The sequence below is a fragment of the Aotus nancymaae genome, unplaced genomic scaffold, assembly GCF_030222135.1.
Source record: "Aotus nancymaae isolate 86718 unplaced genomic scaffold, 86718_ANA_hifiasm-v0.15.2.pri h1tg000067l, whole genome shotgun sequence".
In the NCBI taxonomy this organism is placed as follows: Eukaryota; Metazoa; Chordata; class Mammalia; order Primates; family Aotidae; genus Aotus; species Aotus nancymaae.
In genome coordinates, this window is record NW_026988482.1 from 31,306,052 (window position 1) to 31,322,765 (window position 16,714).

Below are 16,714 nucleotides of genomic sequence, written 5' to 3' on the forward strand. Positions count from 1 at the left end.
CTTGGAAGCACTATGTAAATAATGAGGGAAGCCTAGGAGAGGGAAGGAGGAGGCACCAGGAGTCATGAAGTCACACACACTCTCATCTATGCCATATAGCAACCCCGTTATCCTATTTCACAGAAGAAGAAGCAGGTGCTCAGAGAAGTGAAACAACTGCCTCCAAGTCATATCCACTAATTAACTGGCAGTGGTGAAATCTGAATTCAAATCTACCTGCCTTGAATACTTTCCCCACCACCCCCACACTGGCTTCCCAGGATATACAGCTTCCTCTGATAATAATAACATATTAGCAGTATACAGGAGGACTTTGTGCTAGGCTGTGCCAAAGTGCTTTCTGTGCATCATTTCCTTGACTTCTCTTAAGTTAGTGCTATTAATATACCCATTTCACAGTGTAGGCAACTGAGACTCAGAGGGGTTAAGGGCCTTGTGTGAAGTCACACAGCCTGAATTGAGCCCAAGGCTACTCACTCACAAGGCCTGGTTATTTTTTTTTTTTTTTTTTTTTTGAGACGGAGTTTCGCTCTTGTTACCCAGGCTGGAGTGCAATGGCGCGATCTCGGCTCACTGCAACCTCCACCTCCTGGGTTCAGGCAATTCTCCTGCCTCAGCCTCCTGAGTAGCTGGGATTACAGGCACGCACCACCATGCCCAGCTAATTTTCTGTGTTAGTAGAGACGGGGTTTCACCATGTTGACCAGAATGGTCTCGATCTCTTGACCTCGTCACCCACCTCGGCCTCCCAAAGTGCTGGGATTACAGGCGTGAGCCACCGCGCCCGAAGGCCTGGGTTCTTAATTAACCACAGCACTGTTAGTTTCCTAAACCAGGTGGGAACCCTGAAGCAAATAGGTGTAGAGGCAGCAGGGAAGTCAACACTGACGCAGGCAGTGGAAGAGGAGAAAATGTTCTTTCAGAATTCAAGCCCTATCATCACTCTGGGATCAGCGGCTCCTCTTGACTCCTCCCTCAGAATCTTAGCCCCAGTTCAAAGGTGTCCTGCTCATGTGCCCCCAGAAGATGCTGCCCTCTGCTAAGGGCACACTTGAGGACTGGGGGGTGGCAGGCATCCAGCATCAGGGACCTCATAGGATGACCACTTCTCAATATTCCCCCTCCATAGTCTGCCAAACTCCCCAATGAAATTGCCTGCTTCTCCCCCTCCCCCTGGTTGACAGTTGCTACCTGTATGGTCTTGTTGTTAATGACTTGATCAAAATGAAGTAGAAGTTCCTTGAGGACAGAAAGCATACCTTTTCTTTTTCAAACCAGGGGGAAAATGATATACAGAGCCAGGTCTCAATAAACATTTATGGACAATTAAAGAGCATTAGGGGTCATTTTTCAGTTGTGTAGCTCTTTAGCAGCTCGTATCCATCACACTGTGGAGTTTCCTTACATTTTCAACAAAGGATCCATTTATAATTAAAGCACCCTACAAATGAATAGGGCATGCAGAGCTCAAAGCAACCTAATCCACCCTCATCTGCTTGCCTTAGGTCTGTGTATGTGGTTGGTGTTTGACTAGGATTCCCAGATGATGCATATCAGGTGGGAGCTGGCCTTGGGACAACCTGCTCCCTACCCCCCTGGCCAGGGTGCCTCTCTCACACACAACCCCACTTCAAAGTCATTCTGGGAACAACCTGAAAGCCACACTAGATTTTTTTGTTGTTCTACCTGGCAAGAATGAATGCGAAGCTTGCCAGTATGCTTGGAACATATTTTGTTAAAAAATAATGCCCAATGCTAACTCTGATCCCTTTATTTCCTACAAAGGAAGGAGCTACCTCCGAGCAGACATCTTGATAGGTATAACCAACCAACAGCTTCTACTCAACTGATCTACGTTCCTTATAGATGCTGCTGCTGATAGTGACCTATTAAGCACTTGCTCGGTGGAAGCCCTTTGTATGTCCATTTCATCTTCACACTTCCCTTGCAAATTCCCATTTTTCAGATGAGGAAACTAAGGCTTAGAGAAAGAGACACAAGTCCAAGATCTCTCAGCTCAAAGGTGGCCAAGTGCGGATTTGAACTCAGTTCAGTCTGACTTCCAAATCCAAGTTCCTGTTACATTTTAGGGCTGACCCCAATTAAAGTGTAATCTCGCCCAATCCTTACCACCAGAGTGAAGGGGAAAAGGAACAGGATGGGTTGAATAATTTTAGCTGGAACTTTGGAATGTTCTTTGAAGCTTTGAAAAGAAAAAAGACTTATGTTCTAAGGACAGAAATCTAGCTTTATTTTTTAACCTGGCTAACATGTAGCACAGATTCATTTCCTATAACACATTAAAGCCAATTTTTATCTACTTAGTCTTAATATCTAAAATTTGGGTCCTATGCTCAATGATGTCCAAATTTCAAGTTTAGTTTGCAAGTGACTGTGTCAAACTTGGGAACTTATTGTAGAGCTCTGATTCTAGAAAACCCCTCAGAACATGCCTTGTTCACTGTTTCCAAACTCTCTGTATTGCCATTACATTTTTGCCATATGTACATATCACCTAAGCTATTATGTACTTAATATTTCCTTAATTAGTTGTTTTTTACTTACATAAACTTATTGTAAAAATAAACTCTATCACTGCTTTAAATGGAAAACCACTATCACCTCCCATAAACAGACACTAACTTTAAAAAATGAACGCTGAGGCCTACACTTAGTTACACAGGGAAATTAGCAAGTGATGGGGAGGTGTTAAAGACACACTAATTCCAAATGGAAACTTGACATAATCAGAAGGATCAAAGAGAATGTAAAAGGGAAAGTGATTATTTTGTGATTTGTCTTTTTAAGACTTGAGCTGTCCCAAGTGGTATGAAACCCACCTTCTGGGAAATAACGGTCTAATCCAGTCCTCTCATTCCAGAAACAGACTCTGAAATACCAAGAAGCTGAGGCTACCTTTGCCCTGTCCCCAGCGAGTTGGGAAGCTCTTGTAAGAACCAGCTTAGAAATAAATGCTCCATTTAAGAGACTTCCAAAGCAAGCTCCTGTTCCTTGATATTGGTGCCAGAATCAAGCTTACTCTTCCAGGCCCTTAGAACCTGGGCATAAAGCATTTAGAGACTAATAAGAGAATGCAAGGTGTCTTTTCTGATGCTCTCTCCTTCAAAGCTCTCAGATAAAGTCATCATCAAACATCTGAGGCGGAAGGAGGTGGAGGTGACAATTCATCATGCATCTGTGGCCTACACACAAGAAACCATCAGTTTTCCCTCTTCTAACAGTTTATTTCCTTCTTTACAGTGGTTTCTGACTTCTTCTGCAAGATCACACCCAGGCGTCCCCAACACAATCACCAGCATGCCTGACCAGGGATGAGAAAATGAACCAAGACTGCCAAAACCTAACAGGATACTGATGAGCCACTTCCACCGCTCCTCAACCTATGTGAAGTCAAAAATTATAAACAGTCTTCCTCAGTGACCTTTAGCTATCTTCTCTGTATTCGTCTGGGGTCGTTCTTGACATGCCTGTGTCACTTGGGATTATGAAATGTTAGTATGCCAACATAAGATAGCACACTTGAAATGGGAGCTTGCCCTGGCCTTAGGTTCAGAAAGCACCCACATGGAAGACTTGCCATTTTGCCCCCTTGGCCATCAGGCCCAACTCTCTTTCCACCACTGCTTGTTCTCTTTTTCCTTCTGTAGCTTCTTCCTCTAGGAAGACTCCACATTTCCAAATCTGACAGTCTGTGGCAAGTCTTAAACATTTACCTTTCTTTTTTCCTTTTTACATTTATTTTTTTCAGGGTCCGGACACAGGCTTTTAGCTTTATTTAATTCAATCAGGTTGCCAACTTCTAATGGTATCTATGGAAAGAGTGCCCTCAGGAAATGCTGTATTTCTTACTACTTATCACCTCTGCTGCAAACATTAGGTCTGCAGAGTTCAGAAAGACATCAGCCACGAGTTGTGGCTCATGCCTGTAATCCCAGCACCTTGGGAGGCTGAGGCAGGAGGATTACTTGAGCCCAGGAGTTCGAGATCAGTCTAGGCAACATAATGAGACCCCGACTCTACAAAAAAATTTAAAAAATTAAAAGAAATTTAGCCAGGTATGGTGGCACACACCTGTAGTCCTAGCTACTCTGGAGGCTGAGGTGGGTGGGTGAATTGCTTGAGTCTGAGAGGTTAAGGCTACAATAAGCCATGACTGTGCCACTGCATTCCAGCCTAGACAACAGAATAAGATCCTATCTCTAAAACAAACAAATAAAATAAAACACCTATATGTGTAGAAGTTTGTATCTATCCATTCCTTGTGGGATTTTCGTTTTAACAGTGATCTCACATTGAATTTAATGTGGGGCCTTGCAGCTGGAGATTACTCTGTACGGTGTTCTGGATAACTTTTATGGGGTTCACTTAGAACATTCCCCAGAGAGACAGTGCTGCTTATGACCTACACAGGACCATGACTGGCTTAAGCCAACATCGTGGCAGACCAAGAGGTCAAGGCTGGGCAAGGAGGAACCAACATTTGGGCCCTGCCTCCTAATCTCTCTGAATCTCTTTTTCCTCAGTTGACAAAAAGGGACAGCTCCAGAAAAAAAGAAAAATGAAGAAAAAATGAAAAAAACAAAAAAAGAAAACTGAAAAACAAACTGACAAAAAAAAAGAACAGTCCTTGCCTTGCCCAGTTCCCTCATCTAATGCAAGGTTCAAAGGAGATAATGCATGTAAAAATAAGTGACTGCTGGTCGGGTGTGGTGGTTCACACAAGCAATCCCAGCACTTTGGGAGGCTAAGGCAGGCAGAATACCTGAGGTTAGGAGTTTGAGACCAGCCTGGCCAACATGGTGAAACCCCATCTCCACTAAAAATACAAAAATTAGCTGGACGTGGTGGCACATGCCTGTAGTCCTAGCTACTCAGGAGGCTGAGACAGGAGAATAGCTTGAACCCAGGAGGCAGAGGTTGCAATGAGCTGAGATCTTGCTGCTGCACTCCAGACTGAGCGACAGAGTGAGACTCCATCTCAAAAAAAAAAGAAGAAAAAAAAGAAAAGAACTGACTTCTATCTGAACACAGGGTGGCATTGCTCTAGAGTTATTCAGTACAATGAAAAAGGAAGAAGGTATCCTGATTGCAACAACCCTATCCCCACTTCTTTACATCTCACATGCACACATATAGGTTTAAATTGGTTAAAATGAGTATATAATCATGCTTCACTTTTTTCTCTTTATTTTTTCCAGGAACACTAGGGTATTTCTGTTTGCTAATGAGTAATGGATGCAAATGATGTCAAGGACCCCTGTGCCAGAGGCCATGGTCATGGAGCTATTGCCCTATTGTAGGACAGAGAGGTTGTTGGCTTTTCTGGTCAGTCTGTCATCTTTATTTCAAAAATCTTTTTCAATGTATTAGTAGTGTACTTCTATTGTCTAAGGAAGCATATTAAGCCTAACAGAAATCCTGTTTGTTGACACAGCATCATACAGGGTCTTTACACTGATCAATACTCAAGATTTTCAGGCACACTAAAGATATCCTGAGAAATAAGCAAGCTCAGGAAAGAGATAGGACAGTATGTCACATTTGGAAAAGTTAGGGGACAGGAGCACCTGCCCAGGAGAAGGAAAGCACCCGAGAGGAGGGAGGGAGAGGAGAGAATGCACATGTGTGTGGAGTGGGAGAGGCGCAGAGGGAATAGTTTTCAAATACTGAAGGGGATAACACATAAGAAAGTATTACTGGGCCAGTAGCAGTGGCTCATGCCTGTAATCCCATCACTTTGAGAGGCTGAGGTGGGTGGTTTATCTGAGGTCGAGAGTTCAAGACCAGCCTGATCAACCTGGTGAAATCCTGTCTCTACCAAAAATACAAAAATTAGCTGGGCATAGTAGTGCACACCTGTAACCCCAGCTACTCAGGAGGCTGAGACAGGAGAATGGCTTGAACCTAGGAGGCGCAGGTTGCAGTGAGCCGACATTGTGCCACTGCACTCCAGCCTGGGCGACAAGAGCGAGACTCTGTACCAAAAAAAAAAAAAAAAAAAAAAAGAGGAAAGTATTACTGTATAATATACAGCTCTAGGAAGCAACATTACAATTAAGAAAGGATTTTCTCATGATCTATACTGAATAAAGACAGAGTACAGTCATCCTTCAGTATCCGGGGGTAATTGGTTCCAGAACCCTCTCAGATGCCAATATCTATGGGTGCTCAAGTCCATGATATAAAATGGCATACTGTTTGTCTATATCCTACACACATCCTCTTACACTTTAAATCATCTCCAGATTATTTAGAATACCCAAAACAATGTAAGTGCTATATATATTATTGTTATCCTGTAGTTTATTTGTATTATTTTAAATTGTTGTATTGTTATTTTTTATTGTTTTATTCCCTAATATTTTACTCCCTGGTTCAAACAATCTTCCCACCTCAGCCTCCCAAGTAACTGGGACTACAGGTGTGTGGTACCACACATGGTGTATTTTTTGATTTTTTTTTTTTTTTTTAGAGATGGGGTCTCACTGTGTGGCCAGGCTGGTCTCGAACTCTTGGGCTCAAGCAATCCTGCTGCCTTTGCCTCCCAAAGTCCTGGGATCCAAATATTTTTGATCAGTGGTTGAATCTGTGGACGTGGAACCAGTGGAGACAGAGGGCCAACTGTATACAACTTAAAATGTTGTCCCTGGAGGTGTTTAAGCAGAGATTGAATGGATCTGGTAGCAGATAAGAATTGGGCTACATGTTCTCAACAGACCTTTCCCACTCTGAAGTCCTCTGATGCAATGACCCTGGGTCAATTCCCGGAGGCTGGATTTGTTTGTTTCATAAATCCTCAGGGAAAAAAAAAAAAGTCTGTTTTCCTACTCCTTTCCTCCTCATCTTAAGAGCCAGAAAGAAAAAAAAGTCTAATGAATTTACTGTTAAGGTTTCTGGTTCAGCTCCAATTAACTGAAGTTTACTAACAGTCAGGGCTACCTTCTCTCAAAGGGACACAATGGTCCAAACAGAAAGTCTGGGTACAAGTGTTTCTAGACTTAAAAAGAACCACTCCTTTCCCAGCTAGTAGAAGGTTCAGAAACCTTTCCTGATTAACATGTGACACAGCCTCTTCTAAACTAGTTACTGGCATCAACTTATTAAAAATAAAAAAAAATAAAAAAATAAAAAAAGGAAGGCAATAGAAACCACTGGCCTTCACTCCTGACAGTCCATGAGCCAATGTAAGAATAAATGGCAATGCAGTCACGGCAATTTCCTCATTTTGTGTGTGACCTCTATCCATTATCAACACTGACAAATTATGGAAGGCAACTGCACACATACATCACATACAAAGTAGCCCTTCCAGATACACACATCATCAATAACAATTACATTTACACACAAAATTAGGATGTGATCAGTAATTTATTTTCATTCAGTAGTTAGGAAAACAGTGGCATCAGTCCAGAATTTTTGCAGGCAATCACAGGGTATCTCAAGAAAATGACACAATTTGCAAATATCCAGATGGTAACTGGGCCTTCCAGTGACTGGTTTACACAGAAGGCTGGTGGTTAATACAGATAAGCAAAATGACTAACAGAACTAACAGTGTCACCTCTACAGAGCTGAGCATGCAGAAATCTGCCAAAGAACAGCTCCTTGGTCTTGAGAAACACAAAACGAAAATTACTAAAACCCTCTCAAATGGGGGCTTGCAAATCCCACTCCCGTGGATTACAGCTATTCTATGAAGTGGGCTGCCAGAAGCAATGACTAATGGTGAGGTTTCCTACCCAGACACTTAGGAAAAAAATGGGCCTTTGAGCATCAGGCAATTTGCTGGGGCAGGCAGGTTCATTCTTCATGTGTTATGTGGTGAGAAGACCAATGATTTAGTCACTTAGAGGCAATGTGATGTGGTTGGGAAAGTACAGACTTCAGGGTCAACTGGGTTTTTAGTCTCATCTCCTTGACCCAGTAGCAAAGCCATCGTCGGAAAGCCACTACCCTGTTCTGAGCCTCAGCTTCTTCTTCTACAAAAGGGAGCATTAATACAAACCTCATAGGATTATTGCGATGATAAAAGTAAAGGACTTTCAGTAAAGTCCCTAATGCACTGCTGTGTGTAAATCAGCATTCAGGAAATTAGGCTGGTGATCATGATGTTTCTTTTTTCTTTTTTTTTTTTTTTCCGATGGTGTCATGCTCTGTCACCCAGGCTAGAGTGCAGTGGCGTGACCTTGGCTCACTGCAACCTCCACCTCCTGGGTTCAAGTGATTCTTCTGCCTCAGCCTCTCGAGTAGCTGGGATTACAGGCACCCAGCTAATTTTTGTATTTTTAGTAGAGATGGGGTTTCACCATCTTGGCCAGGCTGGTCTCGAACTCCTGACCTCATGATCCACCTGCCTTGGCCTCCCAAAGTACTGGGATTACAGGCGTGAGCCACTGCACCCAGTAGATCATCATGTTTCCTTTTTCTTTTTTTTTGTTTTTTGAGACAGAGTCTCACTCTGTCACCCAGGGTGGAGTGCAATGACACAAACTCAGCTCACTGCAACCTCCGCCTCCCAGGTTTAACAATTCTCCTGCCTCCTGAGTAGCTGGGACTACAGGCATGTGCCACCACGCCTGGCTTTTTTTTTTTTTTTTCCTGTATTTTTAGTAGAGATGGGGTTTCACCATGTTAGCCAGGATGGCCTTGATTTCCTAACCTTGTGATCTGCCCACCCTGGCCTCCCAAAGTGCTGGGATTATAGGTGTGAACCACCACGCCTGGCCCCTGATCATCATGTTTCTTAAAATAATTTTAAGACTCTCTTTTGAGATGCAAAGATCTTAATGATAATGACATTTTTTGAGCACTTACTACATGCTAGGCTCTATGGTTAGGACTGCATATGAATTACCTCATTTGACCATTACTATGGTCCTAGGAGTTAGAACTCTTATCATCTGCATTTTACCATTGAGAAAACAGGTTTGGAGAGGCACAGTAGCTTGTCCAAGGGCCCATCACTAGTAGGTGGTAGAGACAGCACTGAGACTCAGACAGTCTTATTCTAGTCAATGCCCTTGAACAGCATTAAATGTACACATGTAAAATCAACATATTTTCCTCTGCTGTTGCTAGTTCACGTGCATCCTTAAGGACCAAGATCCCCAAGATAATCTTCCAATTGAATAACTTCAGAATGATGGCTCAATGGCCAAAACCAGATCCTATACCAAGTGATGGCCTTCTTCTGGGTAGCTCTGTGTGGCTTCCCACCCAGGAAGATCTCTGAGGTCATAGGATTCCTGGAGTCTATTTAGTCATCTGAAAAAATTATAGGATTCTAACTGCAATAACTCTTTATGACTGGTTTCGTGGGGTTGTTCAGGTATATTATCAGTTCAATACAATATGATACAGATTCCAAGAAATGCATAAATTACTAGAAACCAGTATCCCTTTAGCTTTCCAGCTGGCATTCAAGGAGTACAGCCCCAGGTGCATACAATTTTCAAATGCACATGTTGACTGATAAAGACATAAGTCATGGCAGGAGTATAGGGTTCACCTTGCCTTTCAGAATCGAACCTTAAAGGGTACCTTCTCAGTTATGTAAGGTGCTCAAGGTTATACTTAAAAGATAGTATTTTAAAATATTTTGCAAGTCTGTTAAGTTTTGTATTACTGTCCTACCTTTTTTCCCACAGAAGTAAACACCCTTAGATGCTACAAGGAATGCTGATATTAAATGCTGGACTGAACCTATCAGGAAATTTGGCATTGGATCTTGGCTTTGCTGATTTTCTTTGCAGCTTTCTGCAAATCACCTCCCCTCAGTGTCCTTATTCACAAAGTGGAGAGAACAGCACAAGCTTTATGTTAACCTTACAACATGTTTGGGGTGTCAAGTGAGACACTAGACATGGTAGACTTAGAAAAGCAGCAGAGCTCTGTCATTTCTAGGTGCGTGTCATTATTCTCAGGACCATGCAAGGCTACTGGCCAAGTCAAAATCAGAACCTCTACTTTGGAGACCCAGGTTAGTATTCAACTATTCATGAGATAGGCCTATAGTCTATGGTGCTACAATTTTTTAAAACTGCTGAGAGTCAAAAACAATGGCTACAAATACCATTGACTAAATCAGGCCTAATTCTAACCAATATCTAAGATGGTAAATTTTCAGACCAAAAGTAAGTTGTCCACCAAGTTGTCAGATATATTCTTAAAAGTAACAGAAACTCTGGACCTAAAACTTTTTTTTTTTTTTTTGAGACGGAGTTTCACTCTTGTTGCCCAGGTTGGAGTGCAATAGCGCAATCTCCGCTCACCACAACCTCTGCCTCCCAGGTTCAAGTGATTCTCCTGCCTCAGTCTCCCAAGTGAGTAGCTGGGATTACTGGCATGCGCCACCACGCCCAGCTAATTTTGTATTTTTAGTAGAGACGGGGTTTCTCCATGTTGGTCAGGCTGGTCTCGAACTCCCGACGTCAGGGGATCCACCCCCGCCCCCCAGCTTGGCCTCCCAAAGTGCTGGGATTACAGGCATGAGCCACCACTCCCGACTGTACCTAAAACTCTTAAAAGCTTCTCACAAGGCTCTAGCTTCCTTAGCCAATGTATCCACCTTACCTCGACTTGCTTCTTTTTACCTCTTTTATTTATTTTTTAAAAGCCTTATGGGAAAATAGTGATTTTTAACTTACAATCAGGATAATTCATTAGAGCTAGCAGTTTCTCTTTTAGTGATCTGATCAAGTGTTTAGAGCACCTATATAGACCAGTCCCTCCTGGCAGGTGAAGTGAGTGACCAATAAATGCAAAAACAGAGATAAACTGAGCAAAGCTGCATCAAAGATCAGAAGAAATAAACTTAATGCCCATATCATACCACATTTTTCTGTGAAAGTCTACAGCTATGAACTAAGCTCCTTAGATTTCACAATTAGTGATTATAGCCAGCAGGATCTCGCTGATTATGGGTATTAAAATTAAACATTTGCAGGTCAACTCACACTCCCATGTCATAAGAAATAGCAGATTAAGAGGTAGTATTATACTAACAGACATGCAATATTATAATCCCTGTAGAATATTTTCAAAAGCTTAAAATAGATCATTTAAAGAAAATAGAAATACATTTTAAAAATATCATTTTTTTGCTTTCACTGGAAACCAGCACAAATAAAAAATTACAAAGCACTTAAGTCTTGAGTAGAAATTTTGTTTGCTTTTAAGAGAATGCATATTTTTGCATATTTTTTTTTTACTCAGTGTATGGTATCAAATGCACATCAATGCTACTTGCCTGCTCCCCAGGAGCCTTTTCCTGAGTGGCCTTCCCCAGAATACTTGCTGCAAGGATAGGAGTGAATGCTAGAAGGCACTTGTCAGTGCCATGCTGTGTGCACTGTCCTACCCATGGCAAATTCGGAAGGAACAGTTACTATACACAGCCATTAAACGTTTAAAGGCACAGGTGCTCTGTTAGAACAGCCTTTGAAGGTCAAGAAGTCCTGTTTTCCTGGAAAGGCCTCTGGATAGATCCATTTTTCTTTTTATTATAACCACATTATTTCTACAGAGAAAACGATTACTGTTTAAAAAAAAAAACTTTCAGAGGAATTAAGAGTCAATGGCTAGTTTATAAACAATTATATAATCATGTTTTTCAAAAGGCTGACAAGTAAATGCTATTTTTTAAACATTTACGAATACTAACGACACCTACTGGTGGAAAATATATTTTAGTTAACTGCTTATGGAGAAGTTAGGGCTACAAGGGTTGGTTGCCTTTTGCTCTGATAATGAAGCCAGAAAACTACCCACTAAACTCACTTAGGTTTCTTTTTCCAACAATTTCCATTATCAGGAAGTGATATGCTGATCAATGAAGCTAAAAGACATCTCTGCCTCAAAGTGTATAAAGCATACTTATACTCTGATTTAAACACTAAAAAACAAACAAAAACCCCAATGGTGATACCTGAAAAATATTTACCAACTATTTCCAAAACCATTCCTCCCCCTGCCTTACTTCTCACACCAGGACATCCCCATACAAGAAAAATAAGTCATATTTTATAGTCTAGATCCAGATACCAATGAAGAAAATTAATATTTGACATATGTTTCATCATATTTGTGATATATAGACATATCTATATTCTACATATAAGAATAAAATAAAATTAGCAGGCAATTTTTACCTAGGGGTTTAGCTAAACTACTCAAAAACACAGGACTAAGTGATAGTAGGAAGGAACTGGTTAGAGTTCTCAGCTAGCCTCACTATTCTTTTCTTTTTTCTTTCTTTTTTTTTTTTTTTTTTTTTTTGTTTCTGGAGACGGAGTTTCATTCTTGTTGCCCAGGCTGGAGTGCAATGATGCTAGTGCAATGGCGCAGTCTCAGCTCACTGCAACCTCTGCCTCCCGGGTTCAAGTGATTCTCCTGCCTCAGCCTCCCGAGTAGCTGGGATTACAGGCACCTACCACCACGCCCGGCTTATTTTTGTATTTTTAATAAAGATGTGGTTTCACCATGTTGGACAGGCTGGTTTTGAACTCCTGACCTCATATGATCCGCCCGCTTTGGCCTCCCAAAGTGCTGGGATTACAGGCGTGAGCCACCATGCCTGGACCTCACTATTCTTTTCTTTGGCCCACTTCAATTTATTAATTACATTGGTTAGGTCTCTCTTCCTTACAAAAGGAGTTTGCGTGGGCACCAATTAGGCTGCTCCTATGTTCGTTAAATTAGGAAGTTCCCACTGAAAAAATATTATATCCATTCCAGGCCTGACCAACCTGAATTCTCTGCAGGTGCTGTCCGATCAAAACTTAAATAAGACTCCAAATGCCACTAGGGCCATCACACTTTCACAGCTGCTGGCAACAAAAACTCTTTGTGAAATATTCAACTCAGCCGGGGTGTGGGGTTGGGTTTGGGTGAGGGGGAAGAAGTTAGTTTGTGCTCAGCTTATAGAAAGCTGAATACAACCAGAGACTGGAGTCCTGTCAGCTTGGAGCAGCTTTTGCTAGAGCCAATGAATCTTTGATGGTGTGCTCTGCAATATACATGATTCAGTGAGCCAAGTGCATACAGCTGAGCAGACTCAAGGAAGGCAAGTGGGTGGAACCTCAAGAATGCCGTGACAAGGCCGGATGCACACCTGCCTTCAGCCTTTCCCCAGTGGTGGTGGTGATGTTTGCAGAGGGAGGTGTGGGAGAGTGGAAAGCTCCCAGATACACGCATGAGCGGCAATGACCAGCTGGGTCCTGTGGGTTCCACTGCAGCTGGATCACAGCTTTGCTGTAATCTAGTGAAAGCGACTGTATTCCCTAAGACCCTCAAAAAGAGGAATGCTTTTTCCTCCAGCTGAACCCAACCTTTAAGACCAGTGAGCTATGTGCCAGAGAAATAACATGCAAGGCAGACTAAACATAAGCGGGGAGCACTCCTTTGCATCGCTTGCAAGGCACAGGAAAGTTCCCAGAAAGAGAAATGTTTCCAGTGTTCCAAGGCAGCTTTCCATTGCCCTGAGAAGTTTAATTCATTTTCAAGATCCATGTCGGCGACACTCCAATTTACTCATTTAGCCCCAGTACCCCAGCTGAATGACCTTCACTGGCCACAGGTGATAGGCAGAGGTGCTGTGTCTTGTCTTCACTGTCAAAAGGCTTCAAGGCCAAATCTGACAGGTGAGAGGGCTGGAAGGGTCCCCAGGAACTGCCCTGTGCTCTCCCAACCCAGGCAAGAAGAAACTCTAAAGGGTCGCTCTTCCCTGACATCGCGGCTTGCTGACAGTAGGAGAAAGTCTCTCTGTAGGTCTAGACAGAAAACGGACAATCTGAGAGACTTGCAAAGGCAAGGAGGCAGCTGCTCCCAGACCGGCAGGAAAAGGGACAGGGAGAGAGGAGGCATCTCGTGCTTGGTCCACAGAGAAAGAGTGAGAGAAAAGGAGACAGGGTGAGAGAGATGGCGACGGGGAGACACAAAGAAGAGTGCGTGAGAGATGGAGCGAGAGAAAGTGGCACACATGGAGAGTGAGGGATGGAAACGGAGAGACAGTGACACCGGGCGGGCGCCGAGAGTGGGAGACGGAGGGAGACGAGACAGACAGATGGCCCCTAGAGGTCCAGGTGCAGGGCGCGTCCCTACCTCGGCGTCCTTGGCCGGACTGCTCGCCGGGGGTAGCTCCAGGCTGCAGTTCGCCCTCTTGACCGTGAGGTAGAAGGGGTAATCCTTGGCCACCATGGCGGCTGCCGGGCCTGCCCTTTGGGATGTCACCGCTGATCCTAGGCGACCACAAAACTCCCAGGCGAAAGGGGGCCCCAGCTCCACGATGCCGGGCGGCGGCGGCGGCGAGGAGACCGACAGCCGGCTTCTAGCCGGGCGGGACGCGACTGGGCGCCGGAGCCGAGTGGGCGGGGCCGCGCCAGCCACGCCTTGGTAGGTGGGGAGGGGGCGGGCAGCCAGCTCGTCACCGCCCTGCGCTGCCGGGAGGGCCCACGTGCAGCCTCGCGGACACCTCCTGGGGCGGCGAGGGGCGTGGGGCGATCCCGCGGGTGGAGAGGGACCTCTCTCTCCAGCGGGCACGCGACCGCGGGCCCCGCTGTGGCGCGTAGGCCGCGATTGCTGGGCAACCCGACCCCGTGATAGCTCTTTTCGGGCTCTCTGGCACTCTCCGGGTGAAAGAGGCTGCGGGTAGAAAGGAGGCTGTAGTGACACCCGGCGACTGGAAGGAGCCTGGGGGGGGAAGCGAACGTTTTTTGTTTTTTTTTTTTTAAGACGGGGTTTCACCATGTTGGTCAGGCTGATCTTGAAATCCCAACCTCAGGTGATCCGCTCGCCTTGGCCTCCAAAGTGCTTGGAAAGCGAGCGTTTTAAAAGCCCACATTAGAAAGGGGTGGTATTCTCTCTTGCCCTCTTCCCAGGCCACTGCACTCTATTTTATTTTTTTAATGAATGTCATTGGAGTATAACCTACAAATGGCAAAATGCACCCATTTTAAGAGTACCCTTCATTGAGTTCTGACAAATATAAACACCCATATAACCACCTCCTTAGTTATTATACAAAACATTTCCACCACCCCGGGAAAAGTTCCCTCCAGACCTTTCCCTTTGCACCCACTTTTAAGTATGACTAGGAAGTTCAGGGGCTGCCTGACACTCGAAGGCAATCTGACAAGTATAAAGCGTGTGCATGGATAACCCAGCATTACCACACCTTTCTGGATCCTTTCTGGAGAAACAATGACATTGTAAATCCTCAAGAAGGAGACTGATTATAAGATTGTTTGCAGCAGCCCTGTCTGGGGCAGTAAAAATAATAATTGGAAACAATGGTAATATATCCATCAATAAGGAGGGCTTAAATAAACTTGCCTCTCTGTGTAATACCACTTAGCAGCAGTGAAAAAGGAGATGGGTCTATGGGTGTGTCATGGAAAGAGCTCCAATGTATTAGATTCAGTTTAAAAATAATTGCAGACTAAGCACAATACGATACCATTTGTGTTTAAAAAACACACATTTACAAAAGAATACCATATATATTCTATACAGATATATTTGTGGGTAAATAACATTGAACACTATCTAGAAGAATCCACAGCAAACTTCTACCGTTTCCTTGCAGCTAAAGGGAGGCACTCGAGATTAAAGAATTAAAGATAGTGAACAAAAGGGACTTACGCTCATGTTTTTAACTTTTTTATAAGAAAAATACAGCCTGGGCAACAGTGAAACCCTGTCTCTAAAAAAATATATATACAAAATATTAGCCAGGCATGGTGGTGCATGCCTGTAATACCAATTACTCCGGAGGCTGAGCTAGGAGGATCACTTAAGCCAGGTAGGCAGAAGTTGCAGTGAGCCAAGATCATACCATTGCACTCCAGCCTGGGTGACAGAGTGAGACCCTGTCTCAAAAAAAAAAAAAAAGAAAGAAAAATTGATTAGGTACAGTGGCTTACACCTGTAATCCCAACACTTTGGAAAGCCAGGCAGCAGGGTGGCTTGAGGGCAGCAGTTCAAGACCAGCCTAGGCAACATAGCAAGACCCCGTCTCTACAAAAAATTTAGAAATTAGTCGGGCATGGTAGTGCATGTGTGTAGTCCCAGCTAATCCCAAGGCTGAGGTGAGAGGATTGCCTGAGCCTGAGAGTTCAAGACTGCAGTGAGCTATGATTGCACCACTGTACTCTAGCCTCATGATAGAATGAGAGCTTGTCTCAAGAGAAAAAAGAAAAATACATTGATTCAAGGAACTACTTGGGAAATTATAGTTTTTTAGAATATTAAAATTATCAACTTTTTCTTTTTCTTTTTCTTTTTTTTTTTTTTTTGAGATAGGGTCTTGCTCTGTTCAGGCTGGAGTGTAGTGGCATAATCTCAGTTCACTGCAACCTCCTCCTGGGCTCAAGCGGTATTTCCACCTCAGCCTCCCAAGTAGCTGGGACTACAGGCCTGCACCAGTGTGCCCGGCTAATTTTTGTATTTTTGTAGAGACAGGGTTTCGCCATGTTGCCCAGGTGGATCTCTAACCCCTGAGCTCAAGCAGTCCAGCTGCCTCGACCTCCTAAAGTGCTGGAATTTCCGGCCTGAGGCACCAGACCAAGCCCGAAAATTATCATCTCTCAAAAGTTATTTTGTAGGCTGCACCGATGAATCTTTTTTCTCCTCATGTGAAAAGTCATGACTACATCAGGTAGTGATCTACGGAGACATTGTCTTATTTTACTTC

The 16,714-nt window shown here is 43.7% G+C and overlaps 1 protein-coding gene across 6 annotated transcripts in view; it reads right to left on the reverse strand.

The window, feature by feature from the left end:
• The window catches only part of ARHGEF3 (Rho guanine nucleotide exchange factor 3), a 336,225-nt gene that overhangs the window by 62,115 nt on the left and 257,396 nt on the right, over nucleotides 1-16,714 (reverse strand). For 2 of the 6 annotated variants that reach the window (XM_021671651.2, XM_021671648.2), the window contains exon 1: nucleotides 14,125-14,371. The exons of the other annotated variants lie outside the window; for them this stretch is intronic. In XM_021671651.2, coding sequence (XP_021527326.1) covers nucleotides 14,125-14,220 — 96 coding nt within the window. In that variant the 5' untranslated portion in view covers nucleotides 14,221-14,371. Of the gene's footprint in view, nucleotides 1-14,124; nucleotides 14,372-16,714 lie in introns of those variants that run through there. 6 annotated transcript variants of the gene reach the window in all.